The sequence below is a fragment of the Aptenodytes patagonicus genome, chromosome 16 (genome assembly GCF_965638725.1).
Source record: "Aptenodytes patagonicus chromosome 16, bAptPat1.pri.cur, whole genome shotgun sequence".
NCBI classification, from domain to species: domain Eukaryota; kingdom Metazoa; phylum Chordata; class Aves; order Sphenisciformes; family Spheniscidae; genus Aptenodytes; species Aptenodytes patagonicus.
Window position 1 is genome coordinate 3,022,926 of NC_134964.1, and position 21,625 is coordinate 3,044,550.

The window sequence follows — 21,625 nt, forward strand, 5'->3', positions numbered from 1 at the left end:
GGTAGTAGGGAACTATGTTGGATATATCTGCAGGAGTAGAGATGTGTTAGTAATAATGGACTAATGCAGTGGTTTTCAACCTATCTCAGTTTACAAACCCCTCACCTAAAATATTTCCAAGGAAAGCAAAGCACCCTTAAAAATTTCATATATTGACCATTACTCTTTACTTGTATCTGATAAGTAATATAATTCAGTGGCTAGCAGTAGCAGAGTACTTGCAGAATTGATGCACTAACTATACCAATGGGCTAAAACAGATGGGAATATTGGCAGGCCATGTCCCATAGGGGACTTCAGAATTTCCAGCCTTGGTCTGAAATAGTCCTAAATGGTTAGTCTTCAGGACATACTCTAAAGCATACATTGATGCCTTTTCTTTTTTTTCCTTCTTCCCCTCCCCCTAACCTACTAGAGGTTGAAAAACAAAGCACTAAAAGGGCATGGCATTGTGTTAATTTATCATAGCTAGCTGTTGGTGTTGGGTGCTCCCACAAACTGGAAAGCGAGCGATAGACTATGAGAGATTTCTCCTATGGCAGGGACCTCTGGAACAGTGAGCCAGACAATAACCCCTCCTTGCCTGCTGTTCCAGGGACTGGGCAAGCACCGCAAACAATCTACCTTGAGATTAGCATATCAGGCCTCAGCTCAGAAAGGGGGCTTTCCACTTCAGTACTTTGTGGTCCAGAGCTTTGGGTTTCTGTTCATTCTGTGGCTACAATACTGCAGGGAAGAGGTTGGGGTGTCTCAGAAGACCAGAAACATCCAGATAATATCCAGTTCCAGCAAATGTCTCACTGTTGCTCTGCTGTTCCGTATCTTCATCTAATGTATTGCACAAATCTGAATCCAAAGTACTCTTGTGGCAAGGCAGGGTTTTAGGATGTAGAACTTGCTCATCCAAAACATTCACTTGGATGTCACGTAGGCAAAAGCCACTACAGATTCACAGGGGACTTGAACAAATAAGGCCAGAGTGACTGTACGGCAGGGAGGCAAAAATCATACTTTTGCTGAAGCTGATTCAAATCCAGGAGCTCATTTCTGTTCTCCCCTAATTTTTATCCTCAGTCTCAATACCAAAATTTGTAGGTAGATACTGTGATGAATAGGGCTGTATCGGTTTTAAAGTGCTGTGAATCATCTAAGCATAAGAGACAGCTGGAATAATACCATTTGCAAGCTGTAGTCAGTAGATTTGATGATGCCTACCACAGTCGTTTTGAAGGCAATTCTAAAGGTTGCTAGAACCAGCCTGGTTAAACTGCTTTTCGAATTGCTTCTCTGTTCCTAAAATCTCCTTTTCAGGACTGTTTCTCTACAAGCAAGCTGGTTGCAGCCTGTCTTTGAAACAGTCAGACTGTGCTCATCACCATTAGCCCCGCAGCCAATTTGGCCCATTGATGGTCACAGCAGTAATGATGCCGCACCTACATTCTCTTGCATAATTATTTTTGTTCTGTCCTTTATCTCCCATTAGTCAGCCAACTTGGACTCGGCTTACACAGTCTGTTTCAAGACACAACAAGTAATCACTGTTCGACTTCAGCATCAGTATGGTATATCATGTTCTAATTTTATTATTCTGTCCCAGATCTCATTGCTAAATACAGCAATATCTGGGAATTACATTCCTGTAATCAGCTGTAATAAAACTGCAGACGGAACATATTTATTCAGATGTTGTGTAGTCCATCTTGGATAGGACAAAATAAGCAAAATTTTAGAAACTTTATTTGAAGCAGTAAGGGATAACTTACAGAACAGTTCATATGCTGTATTACGGGTGAGTTAAAGAAAATACACTGGCTGGTGCACCCTCAGTCTTTAACAGCTGCTAGATGATTTTTTTTTTTTTAATAAATTGAGGGAGGGGAAGGGTGGGGGGGAGTCTTTCCCTTCAAGAGTCTGGGGCTTAGGTCTGTTAATGTTATTTGTTTGTTAGAGCCAGACAGGAATGTTTGCGTGTCTCTTGACAGCTTTTTTGGGGGTAGGAATTGAAAATAACTTGACTGTAGCTACTACACTAGGTCTCCTTTTTACATGATTTTCTTGGAGTCTTAAATATTTCATTGTACCCAGAATCTCCTGTGAAGGAGTGCAGATCTCTTCCTGAAGCACTGAGGGACAGAAATGACCTAGTGGCCTGGCAGCTGCCAGATGCTTTGTAGCACCATTAATGCTTTCAGGACGTTGCCAGATGCCATTGCATGTTATAATCTGAGGCAAATGTAAATCTACCCAACTGCTTAGAGCTCTTCAGAGAAAAGCTGACGGGTACTGTCCTTTCCCTGAGAGAAGGCAGCAGGGAGGCTTCTGGAACGTACCAGAAACAGGCTTGGTCCCAGGCCGTTTGGACAACTGTGGGACTTCTTGGAACAGGAAGAAAGCTTGCTGTATCCAATACTATTCATTCACCCCTTTTTACATGCGATTTTTCTTACCAACCACAGTAGCCTCACCTTGCTGCCCTACGCAATGTGACCAGCGATGGGAGTCCCTTGGCTGGTGACAAAAGTGCAGTGAAATGGCTGGCCACTTGGTGGAGTAAGGAGACCTTCAAATACCATGGGAACATGCTGGCGTTAGCAGCTACGCTTCTGGTGCTGTCCCTGGAAATAATCTGGTCAGTGCTTGGAAACGTGAGTTTGATCCTATGAATTCAGAGTGGAAATGGTTTTATGTGAACCGTTACAGAGGATTATTTAACTTTAGCAATAACTTCATGAGGACAGATATTTTGGTCTTTGTGAACACAACTCCAATTACAATGAGGCTTTATAGTTGCAAATAACAGCTAAATTAGCCTGCTTTAACCAGGACATACTATTCATGATTTGTACTTAGGCATGCTCTTTTTCAAATGGTGTATTCCCTGCCTTCCCTTAAAACTGTTTGATCAATGTCTCTGAGGGTGGTATGTGTGTTGTAGGAAGAAACAAATAAGGCATTGGTGTGTTTGCTGTGGTAACTGCAGTTAGCTGTCTAGCTAGGCTCATCTAGCAGAGTTACGCACATAGCTAATTAATAATCTGGTAAGAGTGCTGTTGAAATTGAGCAAGAGCATTCATACTATGTAAAATTAAACCACTAAAACTTTTACAAGGTGAGGTCCTTTAGCAACTAGAAAATTTCAAAGGAAGATCCTTGCTTGTTGAAACATTTCCCCAAAAATTGTAAGGTTTTGTTGTTGTTTAACTTTTTGTAATAGAAAAAAGATTAGAGAAAATGGCAGTAAAAAAATCAAGTATCTTGCTTCTGTGCCACACCTAATTAAGCTACCTTGAGAAGACTCCATTACCTCTTAAGTAATATTTTTAAGTTTTCAGGCAGGGCAAGTGTATTAATAAGCTAGTTCTTGCTGCCTGTTACCTGTTCTTTATGACACTTAAAATCAAAGAGAATATCCAGCTGATGAAGCATATCTGTTATGGTGCTAATCAGAACTACAGTAGTCAATGGGAAACAGGATTTGATTCAAAATACAGTAAGACTATTAGAAGCCAACTATTCAATGAGGGTTACATTACGTATACTATAAAGAGAGATTGTGCTATGAAGCTGTTCCGAGAGGGTGGGCCTCAAGATGTTGCTACTATATGCTGGAACACAACCAGAATTGTAGATAAGGTCATCAGCCTTGGGGAATGCAGTCCTTAGATGCTGTTTCTGACACCAGATTACAATTTGCTGTGTAAGTGGAAGTGACATTGATGGAAAAGCAGCTGATTGTAAAGAAATCCTGCAAATGACAGCCATAGCTGGTGGTATTCAATGAAATGTTTCCTCTTGAACTATTTATTCTTAACAGGCAAATATGGTAGCACCACCACTAGTCATATTTCAAGTTTGGAAAACTAGATTTGCAGCATGTAAAATACTTATTCCACATAGCACACAAGTCAAATAGAAGTTGCCAAACATCTCTGATTAAACAAGTATTTTGATATACCAGTAAGGAAGAATAGCCCGCTGGTACTAGCAGACATATTCTACCTAGAACTGGAGAAGCAGAGATCAGCAAGGAGTAATGCCAGCTACATCCACTGGCAATAAAAATTGATGTCCTCCTTGATTTAGCCTTACAAACTGTATTTGTCAGTGCAATTGCCCAGCAAGTGTGTGGCACAAGTTTGGCTCAGTGTCCTGACTTTAGCACACTTGGGGCACCCGCAGCTTTCAGACCCTGGACCTTTATTGACAGCATCTCACATCCCAATTCTTCTGTGTTCAGTGCTGTAAAATCATGTCCCAGCTGTCAGATCTTTGCTCAAAATACTCAGCTGTCTACAATGACAGCTTCTACAGCCTCTTCAGCTCCTATCAGCTTGATTCCAGTGCTCTCTGGCACTCAAGTTGTCTGTGGCAGTTCTCAGACTTCAGTATTAACTCCCCAAACTGTAGTGTCTATACCTGGAGCTTTTTTTCCCCCTCTTTTTTCTTCCCCTTACAAATTAATGCAAGAATGACACAGATTTTAATGCTGACAGATTTAGTCTAAATCTATGTTGCCATTTACTTGTGTATCTGGACCAAGTTCCTTCTTCCTCCAGCAGAAGATAAAGGAGAGCCAGTGGAAATTAACTGGATTCCATGAGACAGAGCATGACCTCTCTGAGGTGTGGGAATTCCTCCTCTGGTCATGGCAAACAGGGCTAAGTCTATTCCTTTTTTTTTTCCCCACAATACTAAATGTGACTCCACTTCCCTGACTGGGACAGTACAGCTGCCCACCTGCACACAGAGAGGTGAGTCAGACTGTGCAAGGATGTACTCTGAGGCAATCTCAGCATACAACGTGGGACAATGAGAGAGATGTGCTCTGAAGCTTTGAAGAGGTTCAACTCCACTTCAGAGCAGTTAGACTATATCGTGGTTTAACCCCAGCCAGCGACTGAGCACCACACAGCCGTTCGCTTACTCCCCCGAGTGGGATGGGGGAGAGAATCAGAACAGTAAAAGTGAGAAAACCCATGGGTTGAGATAAGAACAATTTAATAATTGAAATAAAATAGTAATAATAGAATATACAAAGCAAGTGATGTACGATGCAATTGCTCACCACCTGCCGACCGATGCCTAGCCATTATTCTCATACTAAATCCAAAACATAGCACTATACCAGCTACTAGGAAGAAAATTAACTCTATCCCAGCTGAAACCAGGACAGACTAACAGTAGCTGATTCCATATAGGTTGTGCTTTCCACAGCTCTGAGGGGTACCAGCTCACAGATTTTTGAATACTTTGAATAGGTGCCCCTGAGGGCTGTGCTAAGCTCAATCCCCACGTAACCTGAAGATCAGTTCGAGGGTCCCGAGATAAAAGCTCAATGTCCCCACATCTTAAGAATCCTGCTCTAACTAGACAACTTCAGAGAAGTTTGCTGATCAAACACTTTGCTTCTGTTTTCTCTTTCAGATCTCCTCACATCTCTTCATAAATTCTTTGCTTCCCAAGGGTTGTATCCGATCTCTGCACTTTGATTTTTTTTACAGTCTGGAAAGACCCTTTTGTACATCAGTAAGGGAACAGAAGAGCTCTTCTGTATTTGTTGTAAAACTAAAGGAAGGTCAAGGTGTGGCAGGGGCTCTGGAACCAGCTCCTTATCTGTGTCAGAGGGTGGATAGGTGGGGAGCTGTATTGCTAGTGCACTGTGTGCTGCCACTGTATTGTTGATTGACAGCTGACTTACAGCCTACAGGGCTGTCAAGTCAGCCTCTTCCCAAACCCTGAATTTGCACGTAAAAGGGATGAGAGACTCGTGCTCAAAGAAACAAAACTTCCTGAGGAGAACACTCCTATTGGTTCCTAGAAAAGAGATTAATTTGACTAGCTTGCTCTAATCATGGGATTTTCAGGGTTGCTAAGGGCCATATGGACCTCTCTTACTGCAAGGCGCAAATGAATGGATACTGTCTCAATTCAAAACCTGCTGCACTTCCATGGTCATTTTAGATGGACAGCTTTATCAATCACCTACAGAACATCACTCAGTGATGGATGGTCACCTGTGCTCAGCAATGACAGTGGGAAAAAAGTGCTGGCAGAGGCAGTAAGTACCTGAGCCTGACTCAGCCAGTGCTCCTTCCTCCCCAAGATGTTGCCCCATCATTCCTGGTCTGAGGCACAGTGCAGGAACCAGAACGATTCCTGGTCTTCCCTCTGGCAGCTCACGGCTGTGGGCTTAAAAAGCGGTCCAAAAAACTGAGAAAGAAAAGGGACAGAGCAGAGAGATCGAATTAAAATCCAGCCATGGAGCACAGCAGTTGCGGAAGGCTTTAATGAGGAATCCTGCAAAGGCAGGGACATCCCTTCATTACCAGCTATGTCTCATTAAAGCATGAGTGAACAGTGTCTGTCCTAAGCCAAACCCAGCCATGAGGAGTGCCTCTGCATGGCTCTGTCTGGTCACTTGAGTGCAATGGAGCACGGGAAGCTCTGATTGTCCTCCTTTTCCTTAATTGCCCCTTAACTCTCTACACTCTGCTTTTCTGCCCCTAGCCTGGACCTCTTCAGACCAGGATCAATGGCTTTTTCTCAGGAGAAACTGTAGTGTGACTGGTGTTTTATTTGGGGTGGTGGGGAGGAGGACTGAGGTGCGGACTGCGAATGGGTCTGTGACAGCTGGGAAAGGAACCCAGGGGATGCCAGGCCTGCTGGCCCCCAGCTGCTGGAAGGGAGCGTGCTCTCCTCCATCCTCCCTCCGTTGCTCCCCCTGCCCCACTCCCTCCTCCCTGTGGCGATTTTCCTTCCCAGGGAAACTCCCCTTCGCTGCTGCTCCCAAACTGTCCCTGTCCCCTATCGTTTATCTTCGCTCTCACACCTCTCCCCACCCGGCTTCCGCGGCCGCCACACCCGCCCTCGCTCCCCGGCCACCACACTCCCCTCACGCCCCGCTTCCCGCCCTCCCGGGAGCGGCGCCTCTCCCCTCACTGCGGCGCCCCCTGGCGGCGGCCCCGCCCCTGCCGAGCGCGGATTCCCACCGCCCCCTCCCTCTCCCTCCCCATCCTCCAGCTCTGCCCTATTGTTCTCCCTTCCCTCGCTCCCTCCCTCTGCCCGGGGGCTCGCGTCCTCCCTCCGCTCTCCTCCATCCCTCCCTCCTCCTTCTCGCTGTCCCTCCCGTCCCGCTCCCCGGAGCTGATGTCACGCACCCGCTGAAGGCGCGGGCGATCATGGCTGCTGCGGCCGCGGCCGTGCCGCCGGCCTCCAGCTAATGCCCGCGATGGAGCCGGCGAGCCTGCTGCGGTTCCTGCGGAAGCTCAAGGAGGTTTTCGACGTGTGCGACGAGGATGCGGACGGCTTCATTCGGGTGGAGCACTTCGTCGCCCTGGGGCTGCAGTTCGGCCAAGGAGATGAGGTGAGTGGGGCGACCCTCGGTCCCGCCCGGCCCGGCCCGGCCCGGCTCGCTGCCCCGGCCCCCGGCATCCGCGCAACTTTCACCTGCTGCTTCCGCTATGCGGGGAGCGGGCCACGGCTCTGCCTGGCAAGACCCCGCCAGGACCACCCGGCCCCACCCGGTCACCCACCTTCCCTTATCGCGGCCCGGATTCCCCCCGTCCCTCAGGGAGCCCCCGACTCCGCACCTTAGGGCGGCCTAGACCCTCTCCCCTCAGGGCGGCTCGGACTCCCCCCCGACCCTCAGGGGGTCCCAGAGCCCCTCCCATGGCGGCCTGGAGCCCCCTTCCCTCAGGGCCACCCAGCCGCCCTCCCCCTTTACCGCAGAGTCCTCCCCAAAGACAGCTCGGTTCCCTCCTTCCCTCAGGGGGTCCCGGAGCCTTCCCCCTTCCCTCAGGGCGGCCCAGACTCCCTGGGCTGACCTGGCTCCCGGTCCCCTGGGGTGGAGGGACCGGTCCCTCTCCCTAGGGCCGTCCCAGTGCCGAGAGTGCTTGGGGGTCGCTGTGCCTTTCGGGGAGGTGTATTTATTCTGGTGACAACGCGGGTTTTCTGTGCCGTGGCTGAGCTGTGTCCTCACCGGGGTACCAGGCTCCGTGGGGTACTGGGAGCAAAGCCCTGGGCTGAGGGAGCTGCAGTCGGGCGCCGGCCGGGGCTGCCATCAGTGCGGTGCTGGCACTGCCGGCCTGCCCACAGGCAGGTGGAGTGCGGAAGTCTGAACAGTCAGGGAAGCACCAGCCCAGGTGCACCCTAAAACCTCCAGGTGATCGGTTGGAAGCGAGGACCCCATCCAGCCCTTCAGTGACACAGCGTAAACCTGGAGTCATGCCACTGGTCTTGGTGGAGCCGTTGCGTCAGTGGGACCACTGTAAATCTGTGATATCTGTAAATGACAGTGGGATTCAGGTCAGTGTCTATGATGGTAATGATATGCATTTGGTTTGAAACAGTTCCCTTAAGTGATTCAATCAAGGGCTGCAGCTCCAACGAAATTAACCCGCAAGAAACGCTTGCTTTCCCTAGAACTCTCAGGATATTGCACTGAACTCTTTGATGCTTCACAATATGCCCCAGCAGTTTTGGGTGCCAGGGAGGGGGAGTGGAATTTGGACTAGGATAGGACTCAGAAAACCACTATCAGCCAACCTTTTAAAGTACAATAAAACAAATTAACATGAGGAGCCAATAAAACGGTAGTGTATAAAGAGATGCCAAAGAGGCAGCAAAACCAGAGTGAATTCACAGTAATTGTTGGAGCAAATTATTTATTTTTGGCTTACCGCTGGTAATGAAACACAGCTTGTGAATGAAATCGAAGACCAGGAGACAGAAGGCTTATTGCTTGCAGATAGTCACAGGTCTGTTAAACATTTTCTTAATGAGAAGCTGGAGTTTCTTGTTTTAACCAGCAAAATAAGGAGGAGAAATGAGTAATAGTAGAGAGCTTTATTGATTTCTGGTTTTGTCTCTTGGTAAGTTGTACAATTTTATGTAAACTAGTACAAGCATTTTTAAATCCTTATGCCAGATACACTGCATCAGAATTGCTCTTTGCACTGCTGCATTTATTTGGAGGTAGATCAGTGGCTTTCTCTTGCAGCACTGAGGAAGACTGGTCAAATTCCACCGGCTGTTTCGCAGCAGGATGGCATTGATGATGATAACAATCCTTTTTGGTCTTAGAAATCTCTAAGGTTGTGAGAGGGGAGCAGGTTCTGTAAGGTGTAAAGGAGGATTCAGGTGGTGATCTCATAAGCTTAGAGTGAATTGGAGTATATTAGTTGGAAAATATTTAAATGGAATGGAAAGGAAGAGAAAACTGGAAATCTCAACAACGATGGCAGTAGAAAAGTACTAGTTGTCAGTGGTAGTATCTAGGTTTCAGGATGGGCTGGCTTACTGGGCAGGCACGGGAGAGATTACCAGTGATGAGAAATGCATCCTTTGTATTTTGTTCAGTTGTAACTGGCAGCATTCGAACAAGATATTTGCAAAACTGGGACAGAGAAGTCTTATCTATATATTTATCAGGGTTATAATATAACTTGTTCTGGTTTGCTTCCCTGTGTCTATTGTAGTCATTGGCTAGCAGTCCCTTGACTTCAAAGGAGCACGTGTCAGCTGGGTAAATGGGATTTGTAAATCACCAGAAGAGGCTTGCTAGGGAAATACAGAATCAATTTTCCAAGTGCAGATTTACTGTAGAACAACTACTGTAGGTGAGCTAGTCTGGTTTTAAGTCTTGTTAAAAATGAACTTTATGTGTGATGAATCACAGTTGATGTTTGGAGACGGTGAGAATCTATTCTCCCATACAGCACAGTGCTTTCAACCTTGCATCTGCAGGAATCTAATAAGCTCTGTGCGGGAATGCATCTCATGAAATTAAACTGAGGAGACACTGCTAGAGAGCAGTTCCCTTTAACACATTAGAACATATTTACTGGCATTGAAAATTAATTTGAACATGCTACACTTCTTGGGCCTGATCCACTTCAGCTCCCTTTACGTTCAAAAGAAATCTTTCCATTGGTATCAGTGAAAGATTGATTTGCTCTCATGTGTAAGTTATTTGCTCCTTCTGTTTATGTAATTCATTTGACCACAGAAGGATCCTATTTTGTAGCATTGTGGCCTGAATAATTCTGACTCTTACCAACAGTAGCCCTGGGTCATGTTTATGAAATGAGAGAGTATCTGTCCCTTCAGTTGTTGCAACCTGATACACACAGCTTTCCACCTCTTCTCTATGCCCTCGGAGCTACCGCCATCCAAAGTTTGGAGTCTATAAATTCTTAGTACCGACTTCAGTAGGGCTTGTGGCTTGGACTGTGTAGGGCATTTAGCCTTTTCTGTTTTTTCTTTTTCATTCCATTTCCTTTTTCTTTCTTCTTTGTGTGTCTGTGTGTGTAGTCAACATGCTGAAATTTATCATTCCTGAAAGATAACAATTCTCTGAAAACTGCCCCAAGGCAAAACGTTGCGGCAAGGCAGCAGCTTTCTGTTCAACCAAAGCAGTCCTTACCTGCTCAGTCAAAATAATAAACTTTAACATTTCTGATTAACTTTTTTACTATTTTACTTTTAGTGGGCTTTTGAGGTCTCTGCTTCTAATGGCTTGATGCTTTTCTTCTTTAAGACTGCACTATCACTACTGTACCCCATTCCCTTCTGCCTTTCCCATGCACACTGAAATCCTCTTCTTGCCACGCAGTCATTGAGAGTCTACTGCAGCAGAATAGCGATTGCCTCAGAGCAGCTGTTTAGGTAAGGTGTTTTGGCTGTGGAAGCACTTCTAGCAAGTTTGCTTGCAAATTTTTGCTTTGCCCTACAAGGCATGTGGTTCAACTAGAGGAAGAAATGACTTGGCCATGTTAATTTGGCAGAGCCAGGAGCACAATCATGTGTCTAAATTCCTGCTATGGTGCCTGAATTAACAGCAGACCAGGCTAGCTGTCAAGCACTGCTTGCCTGTACAAATATTTGTGGAACTTATGTTTTTAAGCAGTTTGCCATTTTGGCCTCTGTTCGTCCCATCTGACTGTAGACATTTAACTGAGTTGTTAAATGTTAAGTTATGGGACTTAATCTTCCTCCATGGTCACTGATGAGCAATTGAACTCTGAGAGGGTGTAACAGGACCCAAGGATGAAATAAATCCTTCAGAGGTGCTTCTTTATCTCCACTGACAACAGAAACTCCTTGCTGAGGCTTTTGGTTCAGTGCTTAAAAACAGCAGGCTTGGGCCTTGCTTTCCTGTGGAATGTTCTGTTTGCCGTTTGTGGAGAAATCTGAAGAAAGATGTGAAGGGCTGTTTCCAAAGCGACTTGACTGGATGGCATGTACTCACTAGCTGAAGAAAAACTTCACATAACACTGAAAAATGCCAAGAGTCGCTCGCCATCTGGTTCCCTTTCACTGGGAAGATAGTTGCACTAGCAGCCGAGTGTCTAGGAGCGTTGTGAGTGACGTGTTCAGCAAGCCCCAGTTCTGGCAGTGGATTGTGTGAATGTGTATTTCAGGATAGTGCCAGTTGATGTTTCATTATGCCAGATTCTATTTAAACTCTACATTCAGTTTTCAGCAACAAGTGAAACACACTGAACATGTTGACAACTTCTTTTTGAGATATGTAATCATCTTTTGGAGGTGTGCAAACCATACAGGTGCTTTGACAGTAATCTTTGTCATGGTAAGATCAACAGATGCTCATCAACTTGAAGCAGTGTCACACCTGAGAGGGAACTTGAGCAGCTAATAAATTCTATAGGCCAATATCAATTATTCTTGTGAGTGGACAGTAATTCACTTGAAGTCAATGGTTTACTAGTGGTGTAGAACAGAAGTAGCTGAAAACAAGTTCAGATATTTCATGTGAACAAATGAAACTTTCTGGCCAAAAGGAACTATCGAAATAGGGAGTTGTTTGTTGCTAATTTCAGTTGCTTCCATTCATCCCCATTCTGGGCTGAAATTAAAGGCATCAACCTCAAGTGCTGCCCAGGTAGTAGATTGTGGCTGCTGGCTAAGTTTAATGACAGTCCTGATGCTCCATTTTGACTTGCTCTCAGACGTCTCCCAGGGACACCTGATTAAGTCATGCTCTAAACACAGCCCTTCTGTTGTAACCACTCCGTAACTAGCTTGTCCTGTAAAAAGCAGGAGTGTAATTTCACTGTATGACAACATGGAGTCTTTCTGAATGGTCTGAGTGAATTTCAGGCTCCTAGCTGTAGTGTTGCAGTTCAGAGTTGCACCCAGAAATTAATGGAATCACTGCAAATTTACATCGGTGTGCATGATGACAGAGACTAGTTCACACCTTCTTGATAATGTGCAGTGTGCTCTGGACTTACCTGCAGCCATGAGAAAAAGAGACTTTGGCACCGAGACGTTGAAAGAAAAGTATTAGGGTGTTACCAAGCAGTACTGCCATTCTCATAATGGAGGCAGAAAAGAGTTATGACTTATTTCTTCTCTGCTTGTCCTGGAAATAATTACTGAAAGAAAAAATAAAATATTTGCCTAGATGTAACGAGGATGCAAAGAGCACTCCTATGTGATAGTGTTCTCTAGGTAACAGCAAGGCTAGCACACATTTAGACTTCTCAAAACTATATTTGCTAATGATCCAGATATTTCATATCATTTACAGTGACTTGGAAAAAATGCAATTCTGAAATGGCACAGTGGGGTACTTAGTTTATGGATTAGTCAAGGTACAGTCACTGTAGCCTTCCTAATTAAATACAAACTAGCAGTGAATATGTTTAAAATAGCCTTTTGGTATATCCTGAAACTAAGCATGTGTTTCTAAACAGCTGACATAAAGCAAGCTTAGAACTTGCTGTTAATGAAACATTTTTCTGAAGCACTGTTATGAAGAGAGAAGCTCTAGGTCTGCTGTGCACTCATGAGTTTAATTCGTTATGTAACATGTTTGCATTTCAAAGGTAGAAGCTCTGAGGGGGTTATATATATAGTTAAGAATTGATTGTTGCTGTGTTTTGCAATACAAGTCAGTGATCTGAAATAGTAAGTTCTTAATGCCTAAAGGAAAGGCAAACAATTTTGATAGCAATTCTTGATATTTAAATGACTATGTTTTATAACTACCTCAGTGTTTGCATTTAATACAGATACTGTGTTGTCTTATCATTAAATGCAAAAGTAAAGAAAAAAGTTAGCATATGGATCAAGCATAGAAGACAGTACTGCGTCTTTTGTGTACAGTATGGAAGGTAGCGTATGTACTGATGAAGTTAAAACATTCAGCTGCCTAGCAAGACCAGATATTTTCTATGTAAATTTTTCTCCCTCTTCCCCCCCTCTCCATGCCTGATTTAATCCATGCTGTTAAGTTGTGAAATTGGTATTCTTTGTCTGTGACATGTCTGCATGTTCTCCAGAAATTTGCTTTTGCAAATCCTAGGGAGGATTTCAGATTTCTAGCACATACTGATTTTATTCCTTTAATATGATTAAGCTTTGAAAAGTGACTTATACAAAATTGCTGCAAGGGAGCAGCAAAGTCTTGGAGGGGAAACAAGCCACTGCCATATAGTATTTGTGGGGGTGATCCCCAATACAGAAATTTTCTTGGTTTCTAAATTGCATTGTTACCTACAATTTATCATAATTGACTCATGCTTGGCAGCAGTGCTTTTATAGCAACAAAGTGGAAAAGAATCAATTGCCTTATAATGTTTAGATAAGTAAATGTGATTGTTTTTATTCTGTGTAGTCGACAATATCGTTTCCTATTAATTTTATCTGATTTTAATCCTAATATTCACAAACATTTTAAAATCCCTGATCTGATTTTTGAATTAGACTGTCTGCTCAAGAGCTAGAGATGAAGTTCTAACAGTTCTTAAAATATGCAGTATTTTGGGAGACACACGTGATCTCAGACCTACATACTTACATAGGCTGCTGAACAAATACCTATCAGTGCACTGAACGTAGTTAACTCAGTGCAGGGTGTGATTAAGTACATGAATGATAAAAGAGAGCGTCAGACACAATCGCTAGTACTGTAACATGGTTTTACAACAGCAGTGTGAGTGTAAACAAAGCACTGTATGATGCATCTGAGTTCCTTTTTATTCAAGATATAATTGAAGGGCCTCACTTGGAGAGAATGCAAGTGTTTTTATATAACTATGAATGCTGTTTTCACATATTGTGTGCAGTTAAAAACCAAAAATAGTAGGTCTCCTTCCTAAGCCTTGCATCCAGTTCAGTTCTGCAGTATGTTTGGCCCCAGAGTGAGTGACAGGAGTGAACTGTGGGGTCAAAATACTGCAAGGGAGACAGGATCAATGCACAGGGCACAGACCTGGAAAAATTACAATGTACTCTTCAGATTTTAAAGCTGCTTTGACAATTTAGTTTGGGTACAGTGCTATGGTTTTAGGGGGTCAAGTGAAAAGCTTAGAAATGGTAGAGACTTCCTCTGTTAGGTTTCCTGAAATTAGAAGGAAAGGTACTGGAATTGTCTGTTCTGGAATGAAGAGGCTGTTAGCCTGGTGGAATGAGGGGTGTCAAGCAAACCAATTTCTTCCTCTAGAGTGGTGTCAGTTTTAAAATTATCTACGTTTCAATGCATGTCTTCTCAGGTGTTCCATAACATCACACATACACCTGCATTGTCAAACTACTTCTTTTCCCTCTCGGTTCAGGGCTGCTCTTTGGAGAACAGAGCCGTTCCCTGCTGCCCCACAGCAGGCTCTGTCACACTGGCCTCCTACCGGGAAGCAGGGTCATGGTGCAGCACTCCTGCAAGCAGTCCTTGGATAGGAAGCTTGCAAGGAGCCCTTTTCTATAGGGGATCTTCAGCCTGTGGCAGTGTTTTGTGATGTTCGAAACTGGGTCACATTTCTGGTACACCAGCTGCAAATTTGCTGATAAAGCATGCTTCACATTTTTCCCTATGTGTGGGTCATTCTGGGCATCCTCAGTGCCTGGTTTATTGTGAAGATTTGCACTGGGCCAGTGAAGACATTCTGGTGTTGTTCCATCACCTCCTGATGAACTGACCTTCCCCAGTGGGATCCAGATGGCTTTTGGAACATGGGATGATATTCTTTTCCGATGACACTTCTGTTGTTATGATAAAAAACCCCAAACAAATGTGCAGATACAAACAGCTTTGTCCATATGTTTGCATGTTATTAATAGATTTGAGAAACTGTCCCAAAATATTGGTGATCTCACTGTTTTTGTAGCAAGTGACTATACGATCAGTTGAACATATTTTACCCAATTAAACCATATGATGTATATGTTAGGATACAGTAGCTAATAGCAATTCAGAAAGTGAAATGCCACAGAGATGTCAACACAGAGACAATTTGTAATTGTTGGTACTTACTCTTTTGTCCCTGTGCAATACTATATTCTGTCACCATAAAGTAGTAGAGAATCCTCCAGTAATGGTGCCAAGGCCACCTTTCTCAGTGTTGTTAGCTACTGGGAACAGTAGAAAGCTGTGGGGCCCTCATTAGAAGAATTTTGTTGCAGTCTCTTCTGTGCTGGATTGGTGCGGTGGTGTGTCAAAATACAACAGAGGCTGCTCGGAAGAGGATTAAAGGCAGCTGTGGAAGGCTGCATGCTTCTAGGGATGGGGAGTGCTAATGAAAGGAAAAAGGATGTAGTAAGAGAGAGATTCTGCTGTCCTTACTCACTGGGACTACAAGCAGCATCAGTGAGAGCAGGTTTGGCATTTTGACCCAAGGAATCCCACGCCCATTGCATTCAGCAGTGTGACCGCTGTATGCTGTAAGGGAATGAGGATTGACTGTAGGATTTGCAGCCTTGCAGTAAAGACTAGCTCTGTTGTTGTTTCTTTTGCTGGTTCTTTATTTGGTTTTGATGTTCATCATGCAACAGACCAAGCACTAGCTTGTGGTCAGTGGTATAGAACAGACCCCCTTTGCATCCAGCTTGGAGAAGATGGGAGCCTGTAGTCACCCTGTCTAGGTGTTGTGGCTGCTTTCATTCAGTTTTTAAAACAAATTTGCTCTTGAGGGCCCTGGTTCACTTGCTGGGTTGGTTGGCCAGCATGGCAGCTGTTGTGTTCAGTGATGCATCTGGGCATGTAATGTGGCCATGAGCTAGCTGACAGCCTTGTCAAGCTGGGGTGGCCTCGTGTTGGCTGCTGGGCCAGCCTGTTTGAACTGTGAGGGTCATGAGAGCAGGTGTGTTGGAATGGGAGCAAGGCCGTCTTGTATCATATAAAAATGTATTTCATGGGAGTGTAATTTTTATACAGCACTATTTCAGGCTTTATGCATCCTCCATAACAATTGCTATATAACCTTGTGCTTTCTTCTGGATCCATGCACCACCAGGTCCAGTTGTGCCTGGGTGAAGAGTGCTAATTCAATAGACTGATTCTGTCCACAGGAGAGCTGTGCTCAGTGAGTGGGGGGACAGCCCTGAGCAGCAACTTTAAGATAGGACCCTCAACTTCAGAGGCTGATTGAAGCACCGTACAGAGCAAGGGCATTGATTTGGGGATTTAGTCTGAGGCACGTGTGTAATAACAATTGGATCCTGTTCTTCAGGTGTATGCACAGCAACTTTGAGTAAATACAGATGTTTTTATGATGCAGTAAATTCATGTTTGTTAGCAGAGTCAGCAGCTTGGATAGCTTTGTAGAACAGAAAGAGAAGTGTTTTATATTTGTTGTTAGAGGGGAATCTCGGGGAAAAACAGTGCCAAAGAACTACTATACTGGCCTACTGATTTTATTGGGGGAACCTAGTGATGCTGGGAGGGCTAAAGATAACGCATTGATGAGAGTGCTCTGAAGCAGTGTGCTTGTCTTGGTCTAAAAAGAACTGCAATGTTGAATAGTGTTTCTCCTTTTCTGAATGGGTGTCTTCGGGATTTTTTCCATCAGGTAATCCATTTTCATAATGAAAAAGAATTGTAGACTAAGCTGTTCCAAATCAGAGTATCCTAACTCTGCCACAGGCATACTCGATAGAGGTTAGCAACTCACTTCAAACCTGTGTGTTCCTTCCTGTTGTCAGGCATATCTGACAACAGACATATCTGTTGACAACATAAAATTGTTATGGTAGGATGTGGACAATTAATTATGTGTTTATTCAGTGCTGAGAAGCTCAAAGTGTTGGCTCATTTGGAGTGTGTCAGCATCTCAGCAATACAGAACAATATAACAGTGTCTCAGCTGAAGCTGATGTTTCCTTACTCTCTTCTTTTGGCAAGTAACGTATAGACCCCAAGTCTGGTTTGTGTGTGAAGAGTGGAAAAAAAAAAATTCCTAAAATTTCAGATGAGTTTGGCAAATTATTTTTGCCTTAAAAAAGTAGGAATGTAATTAACTTCACCTTTTGGGTTTTTTTTTTAAGTATATCTTGATTGTTTCCATTTGAAGCTAGGTTTTTATTGACAAAATTGAAATTGAAATATTTGGCAAACAACAAGTGAAAATGCTCCAAAACGTAAGATTTTGCCCAACACAAAGCATTTTTTCTGTTTTCTTCTGAGAAACAGGAAAAAGAAAAAAAATGGGTTTGATTTCCTTTACTTGGTGAGAAAGCTGAAAAACCAATTATTTAGCAAGCTATGTATCGAGCAAGTGCAGAGACTTTGTGGATGTAGGAGGAAGAGGAAAATATGCTATTAGGTACATCTCTCCTCTGCCTAATTGGAGGTATGTTCAGCTTGCAGTTTTCCAGAGCTGTGGGGAAAATAAAGCAATAGGTAAAGCAAAACCATGGATAATGCCAAGCTGTGTAAGAGACTAGAAGAATGTAAACTTTAGGAAAAGAAAATCGGTGAGTTTGTGCAGGAAGCAGAACAGCTTTAAAGGGTGGTACAAGAGAACATAGGATTTTGGCTCATGAGTACTTGTTTCTTTGCCTATTGGTTTTCACAGCTTGCGGTCACAGTTGCCTGATCATTCCCTGGCTTTGAGCAAATGAAGTCTGACTTCATTTACTGCAGCCAGACATTGGTGAAACTTGTGAATTTTAGCCTCCAGTGTGAAGAGTGAATTGTATGTTTCATTCCTCAGTTCTCTTTGGGATTGTTTGAAAATAAAGAATTGAGGAGTGTTTTGGGACACATCTTCAAAGGAGCTTTGATAATGTCAGGTTTGCTGCTCTTACTGAGCAATTACAAGGCATGGAAGTTTCCACTGAGGAAAACTGCATCTTGCCTTCTCACCTGGGAATTGTGTGCCCTTAGCCAAATGCAAGCTCTTCTGCACAGTTGGATGCATTTACTGGAAAGTGCTGTGATATTTGCTCCCAATCAGACAGTCCAACATGTCTTGTTTAGAGAATGAAATTGGTTTGAACATTCTGCTGTTGACAGCTATCATTTGGGAAAGTCTAAATTTGGAGGTGAATACATCTGTAACTGCCAGTGCTATTTTGGGGGTGACGTTACTATCTTTATCAATAATCTACCACCTCACAACTGTCCTAGTAGTCACCTTGTCAGATGACTGTACTGGTAATCTAGAGGATTTCTGGATATGTCAGATGGATTGGAAGCTTTGGCTTTAACCAAGCTCATGATGTCTTTCCAATGGACAAAAAGATAGTTTGCTATGTACAGTGAGTTTGGCATAGGTCAAGTTACCGTCCTCGTGTGAATGCTGGCAGATGCAGATCATTTGTTTCTTGATTTAGGTAGTCACCCAGGTAACCTCAGGAAAAGGTAAAATATTCACAAACTACTTTCATTTTGCCAAGAGTACAAGACACAGATTGCTTTTTATTTGTACGTAGGTCCATGTGATTTCTCTTACTGTATTTTTCTTGTAAACCTGGTATGAGTGTTGTGAACTACATTTCTTTTCCCAGCAACAGTTTTCCTTCCCCCATGGCATTCCAAATACATTTTCAGAAACTTGACAATCCTGGTGTGTGGAAGCATCCTCTTGGTACTTCTGGCTTGTGCTCGGCGTGAATGAACCACGCCACTCCCTGAGCGGGTGGAGCAGCTGGTAGAGGTTGGTGGTCTTCTGTATCAGCTGTTCCTTTGGTGTGGGCACTGAATATTCTGTGCATTGGCACATGCTGGGCCAAATTGCTGCTATCAGGCTGCTGCCTGGGGCCACAGAATGGTGTGAGGAGGAGGAGGAGGAGGGCGCCATGCAGCAGCGATATTTAATGCATGAGAATCAACGATGCCTCAAGAGACACATCATGAACGGACTGTAATCACCACTGTCATTCCACAGCATCACAGCTCTGTCTGGGTGCTGTTTTTTGCTGGAGGCTATTTGAAGTAATGCATGATGTTCTGGCCTCACTATGTTATTCTCCCAGTTTATTCCTTCCGTCTTCAGGGACAGCTTCAGTTTTGGGCTGGTCATTGCTTGTGCTTGTTGGTGGGTGGCTCCTGTTTAAATGATGGTGGTCAGTTAGCTCTAGCTGCATTAGAGCAAATTAGCTGTAATCCCCTCCCTGTTTGGAAGGGAATGGAGCTTTGGAGGAGTTGGTCTAAGTGGTTATAGACACGAATGATTTACACAACATTTCAGGTGAAAAGCTTGCTTGATTGAGTTGGTGGAATAATGTGGCTATAAATTACCTTTGGGTTTATTGCAATTGGCTGCTGCAGCAGCTCTTTAGCAATACGTTCTGTTCAATGGCACTTCTAATTCTGTGCTTGCTATTGCTTGCGTTTTGTAGATGTTGCACTATTCTGTAGCACTGATTCCCTGGATTTACAGTACAGGGTGAAGAGAGTAGGAGTGTAGACTCTCCTCTCATAGCAAGAAATTGCTAGTGTCTCTATTTTGGGGAAGAAGTGTGAAGAGACACATTTCAGATACCTTTTTTACAGGAGGAAGGCTTGCCATGGATAACAGCTGTGAAACATTGGGTCTGATTCCCCCCCCCTTTCTTTTACTTTGTTCTGTGATGAGATACGAGAATCAGGTTCATCTTCCATACTTCTGCATGGCACAGGGTGGCTGAAGGGACACTTGCGTTCACTGTTGTTGGCTTCACCAGAGATGGTTCCTGAGCCCACAAGGACACCAAGCAGAGCATCCTCTGGAGCACCTTCTGCAGGGACAAAGATGTAGAACTGGCCTTTTATTTTGGGGATTTTGTATGAAGAAGTGAGACTCCAGAAGGGTGTTCTCAGAGTCCTTTGAAGGTGCCTGTGTGACCTGACCTCATTGAACTGGTACACTGGTACCTTTCTTCCCTTTTTCACACTGTATAACTACTTCAAAGCTCACAGTGTTTTAGGAGCTTGTGTCATTCACTGAATAGCAGGTGTGTCAGTCACAGAAGGTATTTCTCTAATTAACCAAATACCATTTCAACTTTCATTTCTCTTTTTTTCTTTATTTTCTCTCCCACTCTTGCTATTGATAGAAACTTACCCATTTTACAATCAGTTTGTTAGTCATCATGCCTGCTTAATTTTGGTGAACCTGCTGTCAACAATGCTGTTTGTGTGCCGTGATCAACACCAACCTGTGGTTTCTCTAAATGAATTGGGCAGAAGGATCCCAATGGGAAGGGGGAAGAAGGATGTTCTCTTCAAATGGATAGATTGCAAACAGATGGACAGCGGTGAATGAATACAAAGGAAATACAGGTGAAACGCACAAAGCTGTGAAACAGGGTATCAGTGTTTACATTATTTGAATATGTATGTGTGTATATCTTAATACCTACATGCAAGAACTGATTTCTAGGAGCAAACTGCCAGTCTGGAATGGAAATTGATTTTAAGACCCAAAGTGTGTGCTCAGTGCACACTGTAATTAGATCGTGATGGCAATTTCAGCACAGGGCTGAACTTTAACTAACCTTTCAAAAACTCATTCTTCTTTCAGGAGCTCATGGGGCTATTTATGATATCAGCGATGAACTCGGGGAATGTCATAGGCTATGAGATGGGGAGGAAAGGAGAAGCTATCAGAAGATTAAATTCTGATGGCATTTTAAATGTAAACCCCCAAACTGTATTTGATGCTTCTCTAATTCTGCTGAAAGTCAGTGACTCCAAAAAGCTCCAGTCATTTTTGAAAATGTGATTTTATTTCCCAAGTACAGCAGAGGCTTATCAAAATTTTACCTTGGCCCTAGGAAAAGACTCAGGAGGTGCTAGACCCAGTAACACATTGCTCTCAACAGAACAATTTTCCCCACTGTTGGAACTGGCTATTGTGCTTTCTGTTATTAATGAGGGAGTTACTGTTCCCTTTAGGTGAGGTTTCCATCATATTTGCTGCTTGGCACTTCAGAGACTTTTATTAAAGAGCTGATGTGATTCCCATGAAGATTTTATGAAGTCTTTGTTAAGTGGGTCACTACATGCCAGATAACATAAGCAATATCTGCACCACTTCTTGGGACCAGCAAGGAAGGCAGGCTTAGCACAGTGCTGAGTTGTGTGTCAGCCACTGCTTGAAAGAAATGCCGCACACAATTTTAAAATATTCACCTTTGTTCAACTAATATTACCAAAATAAAAAAGACTTTTTTTGGGGGGAGGGGGGGGCGGATTAATAGATTTAGGTCACAGGCTGTAAATGAGCGTGACTCAGCTGTGTGAATAAATCAGTTCGCTTGATTGTGGGATAAATTTACACTTTCAAAGCTTTTAATAGGTAATGAATATTCCGGGTCTGCCACATGGTAGGAGATCTAAACTGAAGGCTTAGATTCCTACAGCCTTGGCTCTTACTCAGCAAGTCTTGTTACAAAAGAGTGT

The 21,625-nt window shown here is 43.8% G+C and overlaps 1 protein-coding gene across 3 annotated transcripts in view; it reads left to right on the top strand.

The window, feature by feature from the left end:
• The first annotated feature begins 7,026 nt into the window (after positions 1-7,026).
• Positions 7,027-21,625, top strand: part of RAB11FIP4 (RAB11 family interacting protein 4) — a 128,156-nt gene continuing 113,557 nt past the window's right edge. Inside the window, exon 1 of one of the 3 annotated variants that reach the window (XM_076353992.1) lies at positions 7,027-7,363. In XM_076353992.1, coding sequence (XP_076210107.1) covers positions 7,220-7,363 — 144 coding nt within the window. In that variant the 5' untranslated portion in view covers positions 7,027-7,219. The remainder of the gene's footprint in view (positions 7,364-21,625) is intronic. The other 2 variants (XM_076353994.1, XM_076353993.1) reach the window with 2 other exon arrangements.